This window comes from Hibiscus syriacus, unplaced genomic scaffold (assembly GCF_006381635.1).
Source record: "Hibiscus syriacus cultivar Baekdansim isolate YM2019G1 unplaced genomic scaffold, ASM638163v2 tig00110482_pilon, whole genome shotgun sequence".
Classification (NCBI taxonomy): domain Eukaryota; kingdom Viridiplantae; phylum Streptophyta; class Magnoliopsida; order Malvales; family Malvaceae; genus Hibiscus; species Hibiscus syriacus.
This window is the reverse complement of record NW_024062758.1, coordinates 1995132-2009152: the sequence shown is the minus strand read 5'-3', so window position 1 is coordinate 2009152 and position 14021 is coordinate 1995132. Positions and strand designations below refer to the sequence as shown.

The 14021-nt window shown below is 36.4% G+C and overlaps 1 protein-coding gene across 4 annotated transcripts in view; it reads right to left on the bottom strand.

Annotated features, from left to right (window-relative positions):
• The window catches only part of LOC120128912 (ABC transporter A family member 1-like), a 64458-nt gene extending 50712 nt beyond the window's left edge, over window positions 1–13746 (bottom strand). For all 4 annotated transcript variants that reach the window (XM_039146517.1, XM_039146519.1, XM_039146518.1 and 1 more), the window contains exons 1-13: window positions 13431–13746; window positions 13252–13331; window positions 12973–13141; window positions 12614–12693; window positions 11760–11976; window positions 11105–11334; window positions 10923–10983; window positions 10676–10762; window positions 4833–5065; window positions 4633–4747; window positions 4454–4543; window positions 286–506; window positions 92–204 (exon numbers count right to left, since the gene is read on the bottom strand). In XM_039146517.1, the coding sequence (XP_039002448.1) occupies window positions 92–204; window positions 286–506; window positions 4454–4543; window positions 4633–4747; window positions 4833–5065; window positions 10676–10762; window positions 10923–10983; window positions 11105–11334; window positions 11760–11976; window positions 12614–12693; window positions 12973–13141; window positions 13252–13331; window positions 13431–13517 (1783 nt within the window). In that variant the 5' untranslated portion in view covers window positions 13518–13746. The remainder of the gene's footprint in view (window positions 1–91; window positions 205–285; window positions 507–4453; window positions 4544–4632; window positions 4748–4832; window positions 5066–10675; window positions 10763–10922; window positions 10984–11104; window positions 11335–11759; window positions 11977–12613; window positions 12694–12972; window positions 13142–13251; window positions 13332–13430) is intronic.
• Between the last annotated feature and the right edge of the window lie 275 nt (window positions 13747–14021).

The window sequence follows — 14021 nt, the reverse complement described above, 5'->3', positions numbered from 1 at the left end:
TTAATTCCAAAACTTATCAACAAGATTGCAGTTTAGGATTGAGAAGAGAAGGATGCGACAGATACTGAGAAATGAAAGTTAGCATACTCACCAAGAAGGACTAGGATCTGGTTTTCATACAAGGTCAGCTGTAAGGAGTTAACAGCACAGCACTTCCCTTTCTTAGTGGCATACGTCTTATGCAGGTCCTTTATTTGGATACATCTGCGTGTCTAGCATTATATATAGGGGGTAACCAATTAAACTGGACAAAATAAGAAAGCATACTAATTTCAGTACATGTACCTGCCATCGATCTCTTGTTGCTTCATTTCCAAACTTATAGCTTCCAAAGCCGGTCCAAAGGTATCCTTTCTAGGAAAGATACTTTTCCTTTTGGAGATTGTATCATTAATTTTTAGTTCATAACTGGAAATTTGATGTTTTACGGTAATTTCCTTTTTCCAAAAGCATTTTTGGAATATAAAGTTCCAAGGATAACGAACTCCATTTTCACTCGGAAGAACCTGATCCAATAATCATTTCAACACATTTCACCATGCACAAAATATTCTAGAAGAGGTAGACAAGACTAAAGGTGTTCACTGCCGGACCAATTCGGGTATTGGTGGGGCTTATGCATGGGATTAACACACTTCATGATTGTCCAAACCCAGCCTAGCCCGAAATATGAGCATCAAATTTAACCCAAGCCCTCCTGTATTTGTAAATGGCAAACACAAGCCCATTTTCAGCCCACCTATATTATTTTTTGTATTTTTTCCAAAAATAATTATTCTATTTTAATTTAATATTAAATGATTTTATATTATTTTCCCTTCTATTAAATGAATTTTTTACTCTTTTACACGTGGACAACTTAACATGTTTTTTAATGTTCACATTATAGTATTACATATTATTTATAAATTTAATTTTTATGTGATATAATCATTTAATATATAAAAATAAAATAATACAATATATTTTTTTTTAAAAGAGGGAGGTCTCATTAAAAATAACCCTTCATAACCACCGAAATACTGATGTATTTCAATGGACATTGGAAGGAGAAAATCTCCAAATTACATAGACCCAAGTAATATCAGAGAACAAGCCTAAAACAGTAGCACTATTCCAAAAAACCCAGAAAGATAATACAATCAATGCACAAACCCTAACTTTGTTAACTTATCAACCTCACAATTCACACATCTCAAAACATGCTTCATAATAACATTCCTGTCAACTACCATAGACACTATTTCCTTAACCAAGGACTCAAACATAGGGGAACAAGACCCAAGATTACCGATCCATTTCAAGGCTTGAGCAATCACTTTCCAAAATTAGTCGACCTCTTGAGCCCCACTCGGACTTCTCAAAGAAGGATAATCTTGCTTTGATAGCCAGCAACTCAGTCAGGAAAGGTGGGCCAGGTCCTACAATTTATGAAAACGTTCCCAACACATTACCCTCGGCATCCCGTAATAAACCCCCTATACCCCCTTTAGACCACAATTTATCCATTGCACCATCAACATTAATTTTGTAGAAACCCTGGGGTGGAGGTTTCCAAGACAAGGGAACAGAGGGGAGCTTCTTATAATTCAACCAAGGAAGGATTCCCCACAAGACAATCAAAGGAAATACCAACCGTAGGAAATTTCGCCAAGAACCAAGCAGACACCCTGTATCTCACTAGGAAGAAAAAGTGAAGTGAATCAAGTTTCCCTTCTTTAAAAACGATTTCATTTCTACATTTCCAAACCGACCATAGAATCTCCCCTGGGATAGGGACCAAATGATCTATCGAGGGATAATATCCATCCACGCGGACAATAGAGCTATCGGGTTTTCTGGCATAACAAAAGACAAATCTCAGTCGTAGAAAGTTAGACCATAAACCCCAAACGACTCCACAAGAGACAAACAGATGTGGGATAGTTTCTGAGGATAAACCACATAGAGCGCAAAGGTTATCCACGATCCCTGAAACGCCACTTTTGATCAACTCAATCTTCATTGCCACTTCTGATGACAGAACTTCCATATGAACGTTTCCACTCGAGGAGGGGCAACCCCGAGCCGCACAAATTTCTTCCAATGCGAAACAACTTCACCTCTTTCATTCAATAACCTGATACAGGATTTAACAGAATAGGCTTCATCTCCAGATCCTCTCCAAATGCAACAGTCTTCATACCCACCAGGATAATTTGAAAGTAGTAGGTTAAGTTCTAGCCACTGCTCTAATTCCACGAGATTCCTCATCATTTGGATATCCCACCCCCAACCCGAGCAACTCTGACTTCTAAACTCTGCAATTTTCCAATCTTTATTAACCGAAAGAGCAAATAATCTCGGGAGTCGAACTTTCAGAGAGGAATTGCCTAACCAAACATCATGCCAGAGCAAGATGGCCTCTCCGTTTCCCACTTTTAAGGCAACGTGATCCCTAAAGCAAGCTCCAAAGTCGTCACTTACCATGCAATTCTTAACCACCCCTTTCCAAATCCAAGAGGCTTGAGATGATATTGGAATATCCACCAAGATAGCCTTCAAATTAAAAATCATGAGAGAGAAAGGTAGAGAGAGAGAGAATGAGAGTTTGAAGGGTTTTGTTCGTCCGGGCAGAAGTAGATCAGTGTCTGGAGGAGTATCGTGGGTAGTATTCGTGGATAATCTTAGTAGGTGAGTGCATAGAAGTGCATTATGGGATCGTTTTAGTCATCATGGCAAGGTGATTAAGGTGTTCATTCCGTATGATAATAGAAGACCTAAATACAAGGATAATACGTTTGCTTTTGTGCATTTTGAAAGCAAAGAGGATTTGCATAATGTAACTGAAAGGATGAACAATGTCTTGTTCGATAGGAGGAGAATATCGGTGTCGATTGCGAAGTATCAGAAGAAAAATATTTCGAGGAACTTTAAGCGTACGAATGTGGCGGGGGCTAGAGATGCAGGCGCAGAGGAGTCGTTAAGGAATAAATCATTATCTCCAATTGCAGATTCTGGGAAGAAGGAGTTGATGAACAAGTTTTACGATGGGAGGACGTATAAAGATATGGTTGTGGGAGTGAAAGAAGTTAAGGGTCAGAAAGTAGGGAGTGTTGGAGCTAAGATGGAGGCGAAAAAGCCGTTGGAAGTTTTTATTCCAATGGAGGATAGGACATGGCTTAGATCGTCTTTAACAGGTATTTGCAAGGCGATAATTGAAGTTGACTTTGTGCAGACGGCATTAAGATCTGAGGGAATCAATGTCAAGGTGGTAAAATGGGGTTATGCAAAAAAAGCCTGTTTAATAGTTTTCCAGACAGTGGAGGAGAAAGTTGCAACGATGGAAGACAAGTGGGAGGCTTTGTCCTTTTGGTTCGAGAGGTTGGAGCCCGTTATGGAAGAGAAGGGTATTCCTTTACCTTACTGTGCAGTTTCTATGATTGGGTTCAGTTGCCCAATCTCTCTCCGGTGTTTTTTAGAATTTTAATTAATGAAATTGAGTCTTATGTAATGTCCAGGGGTTTGATAATGAAGTTAATTCCTAGGAGTTGTAATTGGGAAGCCGATAAGTTAGCTAAGGCAGGGATTGGCTGAGAACAAGCTGTTTTGTAAAGGTTTTATAATGTATTTTTCTGTTATTAATGAAATGAGGTACTCTTTTCCTCCTTCCGCTGTTTGACCCTTTCCTTTTCGAAAGGGTCAATTACGAAGGGGTTTTTTAATGAGACCTCCAACTTCTATAAAAAAAATAACAATTGTTGGAACTATCAGTTTGATTTGATGATAACAAAGCACTTTTAAGTGGTACTGGCTTACTCTGTGATTTGAGCAAGGGTTAAACTCATCAATTAAATATTTTATTCAGGTAATGTAGCAAGATCAGAAAAATATAGTTTAATACTATTCATTAAAAGGTTTGATTAGATTACTGGTAACAAAGAATTTCTCCATTAGAAGTGCTTCTGACACAACCATCCTAATTTTAAAACGGAGCTACAATTCAGTTGTTAGGGCGATTGTTTAGGAAATCAGTAACTCAGACTTGGGAATGTCAAGGTAAAGGAAGTCGGTTTAGAAGAAGCCCAAACATTCACCCTTATTATGTCTTTAATCTATTTTTTACTTCATATTTGGCTTATCCATGTAGTTTAGTTTGTGAAGTTGCAATCTTTAATTAGATTCAGTCAAGACAACTATACCGGCCTTGTTGTTGCCGTTATTTGAAAACAAAGAATTATCAGAGCACATTCAAGGTGCAAAGCAAGAAGGTCATTTTAGAACAAGGTTTTAACTCTGTTATCAGCAGAAGTATAACTAAAAAAATTCCTTTTACAAGGAGCAATTCTCACACTTTTTCTCCATTATATGCATCATTACCCCATTTAAACAAACAATTTTCTAATATAAGAGTTGACAATTAAAACCACTTCAATCAAAAGAGAAAAGAAAAATTGGGTGTTTTAAGAGTTACCTTATCTAGGTAGAGACCAACAACGCAGTACACCAATGTATCAAACAACATCATTAAGAGGCAAACCAAAAAGTTCACTCCAGATGAGCCCTGCAGCAATGGTAAATTAAGAAAAGATGAAAATGAAAATGTATCAAAAGAAGATTTATAGAGCAAAAAATGCCTCATATAGAACATACCCGCCATATGTTGCTCCAACGAAGCCCTACATGGGCACGTTCATAGTCAGCAAAGTTAATAGATCCAAGAGCAAAGGCCGTAGGTGAGAGAAAAGAGGCAATGACCTTCAATAACCTGTAGTAGAAAATGAACTGAAATGAGAAAAAAAAACTGAAACAAACCACAGAGCATAAGGTGTGTTCATTGCACAAGTACTTACATTGCAACTGCCTCATCATTGACAGTGTAATAAGGAAAGAAGGCTCCAAGAAAAGAAAGAGTTCCAACTGCAACGGCAGTCTTTGCTCGTGTAAAGAACGTAGAGATCAAAAATGATAGCATAATCGCGCTGAGTCCAAATACAAAGAAGTACACGAACACTACTGTCTTATCGCTATACTTGAAAAGGTTATCCATGGTACAAATTGTAATGATCCCAGATGAAATGGCAAACTGCAAATGGAATCAAATTATTTTAACATGAGAATCCCAGAAGTAATAATTCCCAAGACGGCTCACCAGCCACAATGGCAATTTTGCTTGGATAAATCCGAACTTAGAAACCAAAAGAAACAAGTTCTTAAATCATGAAACTGATGATATTAATCAAAATTTCTATGTATCTTCTGGATCTCTAGTAAGTTAGGCGTGATTTATAAAAGAAAAAACCGAACTTACAATTCCATAGCATAACTCGACCACAAAAACATACTCAATACATGGCTGCTCAAAATCATTAAAAGAGCAAATAAATTCTTCCCACTTTTTCAACCTATATGTGCCGTAGCAGAATATATTCCAAGGCACTTCCCACTGCTACCGCTTTCTTCCTTTTCTAATCAACCACTTAGAATCATTGCTGAAGCAAGAGTAACCACATCAAGAGCAACTACCAAAACCAGCTATATGTTTACTTATTACAGAATTATAGTAAAAATTTTGCAATCCATACCATTTACCATCTTCACAAGACAGATACAATACTACAAAGACGCCAACTATCCTGCAAGTTACAAAACAAAATAGTAGCAGAAAACTAGGATACTCCATCTAGGTTTAAGGGGCAGGGAGGAAGCAGGATCTCTATTTTAGAAATGAAGTCTACTATTGTGATGAAAAATATGAAAGTAAGAACAGAGTCCATGACATATTATGCTCTCATCATTGAAGCAACACTGTTACCTTGAATTAAACATCCGAAACTGTGAAAATACACAATTAACCAACATTTTTAAACATCTTTAATAAAAGATTAAAAAGAGGATAACACACAAACCTTCATGAATTGCACATTAAAAAAGAATTCAAATTTAGATGTATGTGTTATGGATTGAAGAGAAATAGAGAAGATTACGAGAATAGAGATGATAGAAGAAGAGAGAATTTAGAGAAAAGGAAAGTTCATCATTCATTTCATAAGGGAAATGTTGATTACACAGCAGGTATTTATTTAGTTACTAGCTAGTACGGGAAATCTAACAATTCCAGCTGGCATTCTGTACTAACAGAATGCTTAACCAACTGCTTCTTATCCTTCTTTTGGTGCTGCAGGTATTGGGCCATCTTGATAGGGCCACTCCATCTCGTCTGGTACTCCTTAGTCTGCTCCAACCCATCAGATAAGTGAGACACATGACTCCCTCGTGCTTCAGACCCTTTTCTGATTTCAATTCCCAAATTACTCTCCTCAATCCCTAACCCTCGTTCCTCTATTCCCAAATCCTCCTCGTTCCTTCGTTCTTCCTCTTCTCCTCCGACCATGACAATACCCACCCCTCGAGACGAGCCTTGTCCCCAAGGATCAAACGCAGTAAATTGTCCCTTTAGAGTCGAATAATCCTCCCCAGTGTCATACTCTTCATCGAGATTCTCCCAGCGACCCAAAAGTTGAGTCACAGTTTTGCCATTTTTGTTTACAATCCTTCTGCCCATAATCTTTAAGGGTTTAATTTGTAACAGCCCTTTTTCATCAACTGTTGGAGGCTTGGTGACAGCAGTGGATGAATCGCCTATGAACTTCTTCAAGAGGCTCACATGGAATACTGGATGCAAGCGAGAGGAATCTGGTAAGTCCAACCGATAGGCTATTGTTCCTATTTTTTCCAGAATTCCATAAGGTCCATAAAATTTCACTGCTAACTTCAATTTCCTTCGCAGGGCAATGGATGTCTGCCTGTAGAGCTGCAAATTTAGGTATACTTCTTCTTCGAATTGAAACTATCTTTCACTTCGATTTATATCAGCATGTTGTTTAATTCTGTTTTGCAACATATCTGGGACCTTATACACTGTTAATTCTAAACACCATAGCAGAGTAGGTGGTTTATCTGGATTCACACTCACTTCATACAACACCGCATCATTGTTTTGTGAAACTATGCTCTTTCGTATATCTTTTAGCCTCTCATTTCTTCGTTTCAAGGTAACAAGTTGCCCAACTCGAATATCATCAAAATGGAGGGGTAGAAACCCAATAGCTAGGCATGGTCCTTGGATTGGCAGCTTAATAGACCCAAACTTAGACCCCACATACTTCTTATATTTGCCCCAAACCCATTGTTGGGTTTCAACTGTTAGAATCACTGCCACAACAGTTAGTTCAGCACCTTCTATTTCCCTTCCGATAAGAGCAATTATCTCCACCAGTTGAAGTTTAAGGAAAAAATTTCCAATTGGTTCAAACATTCTAAGTTCTCCAACAACCAAATCTAATCGAACTGATGTGTACCCAAATAAAAAACGACTGTTATAATCTGCAACAGTAACCTCATAAGTTTTAGCATTAACCACATTGACAAGAATAAATTTTCTGTCAATAATTTCTCTATACCAACTAAGGAGAGTTGATCCTTCATAGCCACTAAAATATTCTTCCACCCTAGAGTATATCCTTAAATCCATAATATTCCGACGTAATACACCCACATAGTCCAATAGATGAGTAAGCATATTCCCAATAGGTTGAGTTTCATTTGTAAGCTCCCAATCCCCGTAGTTCTCCACAACCTTCTTTGTTTTCTTCTTTTTCTCAATGTTTTCATCTTGACCAGACTTTTTAGCTTCAACTGGGTCCCCATCAACTTTGACCTCTTTATTGATTCCCTTTTCCTGCCATGTATAAATTTGGAAAGAAACAATTTGTGAATAATTCTTCACAAGCTTTTGAGGCCATTCTGGAGTTGTCTCCTCCCAAATAGAATAGGAGCTTTCATTTACTTCTCCTTCCCGTACATATGATTTCGGACTCTTTGTTGAAACAACTACCTTGTCAGAAACCAAATATGCTGAATAGAAATCAACTCCAAACTGACTGATCAAATTGTTGTTTGTACCAACATCTTTGTTTTCCTTCACAGCCTTCAAGAACTTAGCAGTTCCACCCTGTTTAATTGTTCCAAGACAATCAACAAGTTCTTGTTTTATCATACCCAAGCCTGAATCAATAATTGTTATTATCCCACTGTCTTTATCAATTTGGATACGGATGTCAAGATCAACAACTTCCTTTAAAAGCTGAAAATCAGTAACATTTAGATACTCTAACTTGTCCCCATAAAACTCAACGAATTTGCCAACAACACCATGCTTCCTCAGTATTTGTGTCACGGTTATAATCAAGTTAGTAGATGTCACACCATTTCTTAATTTTCCAAATAACTTTAATCCAACAACACCAAGTAAAACCATGCTCATAGGCTGACCAAGCATGGCTGCCTCAGCTTCAATACCACCAACTCCCCAACCAGCTACTCCAAGACCATCTATCATAGTTGTATGGGAATCAATTCCAACCACATTATCGGGCCCGATATATTCAAGATTAACTTGATGCACAATACTAGAACCAGGAGGAACAACAAGCATTTTATGAAAGCCAGTAGATCCCAACTTAAGGAAAAAAAATCTTTCCTTGTTACTCTGAAACTCAAGTTCCATGTTTGCTTGCACTGCATTTTCTGATCTGGTTACATCAACTTGAATTGAATGGTCAATGACAATATCTACAGTAACCATAGGATTAATTGTATCACTGTCAAGTTTGTGCATTGCATTAGCATACAAGCAAGGTCAACCTCAGCAAGCACTCCAGTGAAATCGTGGAAGTTTTCGCAGTTACGAACCGCATATTCAAGCAAGATTCTAATAGAGTATGGCAGTTTATCAATCCTTGGATCATTCAGGGCAGGCAAGCTGTAGAACCTTCCAAACTCGCCACCACCTGGTTTGGAAAGACTTGTCAACACTGCCTTAAAGGAATGTTCTGTAGCAGATTTTTGGCACTGTAGAATTTGAGTTTTATAGTGGTCCATCCTCCATCTCGTATCATAATAAGGGACGATTCTCTTTCTTAGTGCATCTGGAATCTCCATTTGATTTTGAAGTTGCTGTGCAAATTCCAACCTAATCCATTTTTTTGTTCTGTTCATGTAGAGGTTTATCCCCTCGACATTGAACTCACATTTGATGAATTTATCAACACCACCTGTGAAAACTTGTCTTAACATTTTGTCATTACTGCCATGATCTATCCAATGCTGAAACGTTAGCTTAGACATTTTTTCAAACAGTTTATGCCCTCTATTGTGAAGTATCCTAATATCCTTGGCTGTGAACTCATTAATGGAGTCACCATGTGCTGGTTTAGATTTTAGGATTTCAGATTCACTGATCTTATATGAAAATCGAGATTCATTCATCCCTGTCACTAACATAGGTTTCTTCCCATCAGTCTTAGGAAGGTTAGGAATATTTACCTGTTTATTCTCTGAACTGATTTGTTCTTGTAGTTGAGTAAAGCAGTCCCCATTCATTTGCTTTTGCTCACACTTTTTATCCTTCAAAATCTGTAAGATCTGCTCCACATATCTCTGATTTGTTTCCAGTTTAGATTCCAACGTATTCAATCGGCTTTCCTGCTTTTTCCACCATTTAGGTGGATTAGAATCATCTTGGCCTTGCTTCACCAACGCAGCCAAGTCTTCAATTTGTTTTTGAAGTACAGAAAAATCAGTTTCAGCCATATTCTGGTTTGTCTTTGTCACACCCACTGAAAAATTGCCAGGAATTGAGGCTCTAGATACCAATTGTTATGGATTGAAGAGAAATAGAGAAGATTACGAGAATAGAGATGATAGAAGAAGAGAGAATTTAGAGAAAAGGAAAGTTCATCATTCATTTCATAAGGGAAATGTTGATTACACAGCAGGTATTTATTTAGTTACTAGCTAGTACGGGAAATCTAACAATTCCAGCTGGCATTCTGTACTAACAGAATGCTTAACCAATTGCTTCTTATCCTTCTTTTGGTGCTGCAGGTATTGGGCCATCTTGATAGGGCCACTCCATCTCGTCTGGTACTCCTTAGTCTGCTCCAACCCATCAGATAAGTGAGACACATGACTCCCTCGTGCTTCAGACCCTTTTCTGATTTCAATTCCCAAATTACTCTCCTCAATCCCTAACCCTCGTTCCTCTATTCCCAAATCCTCCTCGTTCCTTCGTTCTTCCTCTTCTCCTCCGACCATGACAGTATGCTACTTCATATTGCACACTGAAGGTAGCATACACTACAAACAGATGGAAACCAGCAAAAGCATAAGAATTCTTTTGCTAATTCAGACAAGTGAAATTTTCATAACATCACAGTAACCAAAATTAGTTAACACCAGTTTTAGTCCAAGAGGCAGTCACAGATATGGTGTTGCAGGCCTTATGGATTTTACATTTCCCATTAAAAACCAAAAACATTTTTCCCTTCAATATGACCAACTACTTTTGTGCCACTTAACATGCTACAATTAGTATCAATTTTGATTGAATATTTGAATTATGTGCAGGAAAGTTAACACTTTATCTTATCTCAAAATGAATGATTTGCTTACTCAATAAAACAGCATTCGGTCCCTATCAACAGAACTTAATACATTTCTAACCAAATTGATTGAATCAAGAAAATTTTCAAACAGAAATTATAAAGGAAAAAAAGGCCTCAAGCTCTGTCCAAAGTACAAAGAACGGGAAAAAACATGATTATTCACTAGATGTCCAAACCCAAAAACTAACCTGAAAAGCATACGTAATGAACCAAGAGAGATGGAATATCCCATCTTTCAATCCCATCATAAAAAGCCCTTCTCTTATCTTCTGCTCCTGAAATTTTGGAAGAGGAAATGATTTAGATATTATGAAAATAAAAATAAAGAATATTTTCTATATCAAATGTCACAAACTGAAGACAAATAGAAGCAAAAAAAAGTACGCATAAAAGTATAGATATGTGAAAATTATCACTGCAATAGTCATTATCAACCTTCTCAAACACAGTATAGCTGATCAGACGAGAGATTGGATAGAGAAATCCCAACAAATACCTGTTCATCCCAAAGGCAGGGCCACAATAAACAATATATCATGTTAGCCAATGGAGATAAACTTTTTAAAGTAAAATTAATAAAGATGATCACAGAGACAATAATGTAAAGAGGCACATACAACAAGCCCAAGACGCTCTTTATGATGGATTGGAACTCATCATCTGTGTATTCTCGAGTTGGGAAGGGAGCTATTCTTATATTTGAAGGGCTAAACTGTGTCCACGGTAACCCTGGAGATGATGTTACATTGGTTGAGCGCAATGGTGTTAATTCTATATTTTGACTAGAAATGCCAGTTTCTGTTTGCTGAGCAGCAAATATGATGAATGAATCTAACACCTGCTGAAGCTGTAGAAAATAAAAAAGTATCAACAACCATAGCAACGCATACTTCATCAAATTTGAGATGATAATTGAAGTACATGACCATCCTTTCACAATGAAGAGAATATTGATAGAAAAAAATGAAAATGAATAAATGAGACAAAATCAAAGAACTCAGATGATGTATTGGGGGGAGAAGAAGCCCATATTTTTGCACACAAAAAAAGGAAACATATGACAATGTATATATATGCACATTGGAAAACACTATTCTCTCATTTGAAATTATGTTGCTGAAAATTGAAGCAAAAAAACCCATCATTCATTATTCATCAACTCTAACGAAAAGCATAAACTGAGGAATAGAATACGAAAAAAAAAAAGTCATGAACCAAAAGAAACAAATGTGAAATTAGAAACATTGTCTGGAAGGATCTATTGGTTCATACAGTCAAAAATCCACTGAAGCTGTACTGCATTGTTGATAGGATATTAACACCCAATTCCAAGTCATTGAGATAAGGGCCATTAGTGTCCATGATAGTTTTAACATCAGGAAACCCAGAGAAGGCCCATGTGTGATTGAGGCGAATGCTATAATCAAACAACTGAGGACCTTGATGATGAAATACCACTGCTCCTTTAATTTTTGGATTTGAGCAATTCCTAGACCAAGATAAACTCAAATCAAGTCAAATAGTGCAATTACCTACCATTCTAAGAAATCCCATAAAATTAAGCATTTTCTTGCATGATAAAAAGATATTTTAGATTATTAACAGCATCCCATGTAAGCAAATATGAAGAACAAAATAATTAACTATGAAAAAAGAGTACAAGAAAAGATCAACGACAACAGAACACTAAAAACACCTCATAAGTCATACCCATGATATAGAATGAGTAACTATAAAGGTTTTTTCTACATAATCTTTTTTAACAAGATAATTAAGAATGTTATTTAGGCCCCAAGAATTTACAAGGATTATTGGAAAAGAAACGGGCCAACACATACCTAAGGATTTCTATAATTCTCAGGATATGAATGAAAAAAATCTGTAAACCATTTACGTTCTAATTTTTACCTAAATTCAAGTTAATTTTGAGTAAAATTATAGAATCATTAATTATTGATTTGAAAGACCTTCAAACTTCTTGGAGAAGTGTTCTCCTACAGTATAAATAACCAAATAGCATGTTCCCGGTTTATTTCTTTTAAACTGTTCACGTTAACACTGACGCACATAATAACTATCAGCAAAATGCCCTCTAATCAAACCAAGGTAAAAAGAGCGTGACTCACGAGAAATCACAAGTATCATACAGATCTGACTGTATATATGTATCCAGCTCGAGCTCATCTTTGTATATTTTAGAAACTAGCTGCAGCCATCAAACCAAGTTACTGGAGAGTAAGTGATAAAAAAATGCAAAAAAAAAAAGGAAAGATGCTAATCACAATAAATATAGAAATCCAGAAAAACAAGGATTGTGACTCCCATGCAACAGTTAAATTATAACTTGGCAACAAGGAAGAATCAAAAATTGATAATTAAATGTGTTTCCCATATTCATATCAGCTAGATGAATGAAAAACAAAGTCAAAAACAAATTACAAAGAATAATAAGAATAAGAATGAAAAATAGATAATCGGAGAATACCTGCAATAAGGGAAACTTGATGGAAATTAAGTTAATCATCTGCCTTGTTTGTTCAGTATCAGGTGCAAAGGCTAAATACTCTCTTTTGGCCAACAATAGTTCCAAAACTTGTTGGAAATTAGGGGATATACCTTTGCCTACCTCCACAAACATATCTTTCCTTATGTATCTAAACCAATTCAATACCAATCAGCTCATCATCCATTCTAAAAAAAAAACTAAATTTTCATAAACTTCATGGGAAAACAACAAAATTTAAGAACATAAAGCTTTACTTACGGTTGAGCTGGATGAATTTGAGTATCAACACGAGTTCGTATACCGATTAACAATAAAATTACGACCGTGGGGAGTAAAATCTGCAACAAACCACAAAAAAATCAATAAAAAGAGGAGAAGAAAAATTTGAAGAATTAGATTAAGAAATCAGAAAATGAGGGGAAAAAACGAAGTGAAACCTCAGCAGCAGTGATATAAGGGTGTCGAATCTTAAGAAGCCAGTTTTTTCGAAGCATAGCTTTGAGTTGTCGCTTAGAACTCCCCATTCTTACAGCTTCTTCTTTTTTTAATTAAGGAAACAGAAACTCAAGAACAAAACCCACGAAACAGTCGAAATTATAAAAGATGAAAGTGAAGAAATGAGAGGGAAGTAATGGTGGTGGAAAGTGGCGGAGACGGAGGTGGAGGTGGCGAAACTGCAAGGTTTACTTTTTCGTTAAGTGGGGACCACTGTCGACATTTTGGAAATTGAAAAGGAAGCAATGTAAAAGTAAGAAGAGGAAACCGTTGGGGGATTGTGAAGGGAAATACCGACTATTAAATTGTAATTATTTTTATTTGTTATTTATTATTTAATTGGTTAATTTCCATTGATGCACTCAAACAATCATCTAGATTTAAATTAATCCTTAAACTTTAAATATTTCAATCAAATCCTTAAAGTATCAGTATCATATCAATTAAATCATTTATTTGGTCTAATTATTATTAGTTTAGACTTCAATCAACTCAAATCTGATGTAGATCATATTTAAAATATACAGATCAAA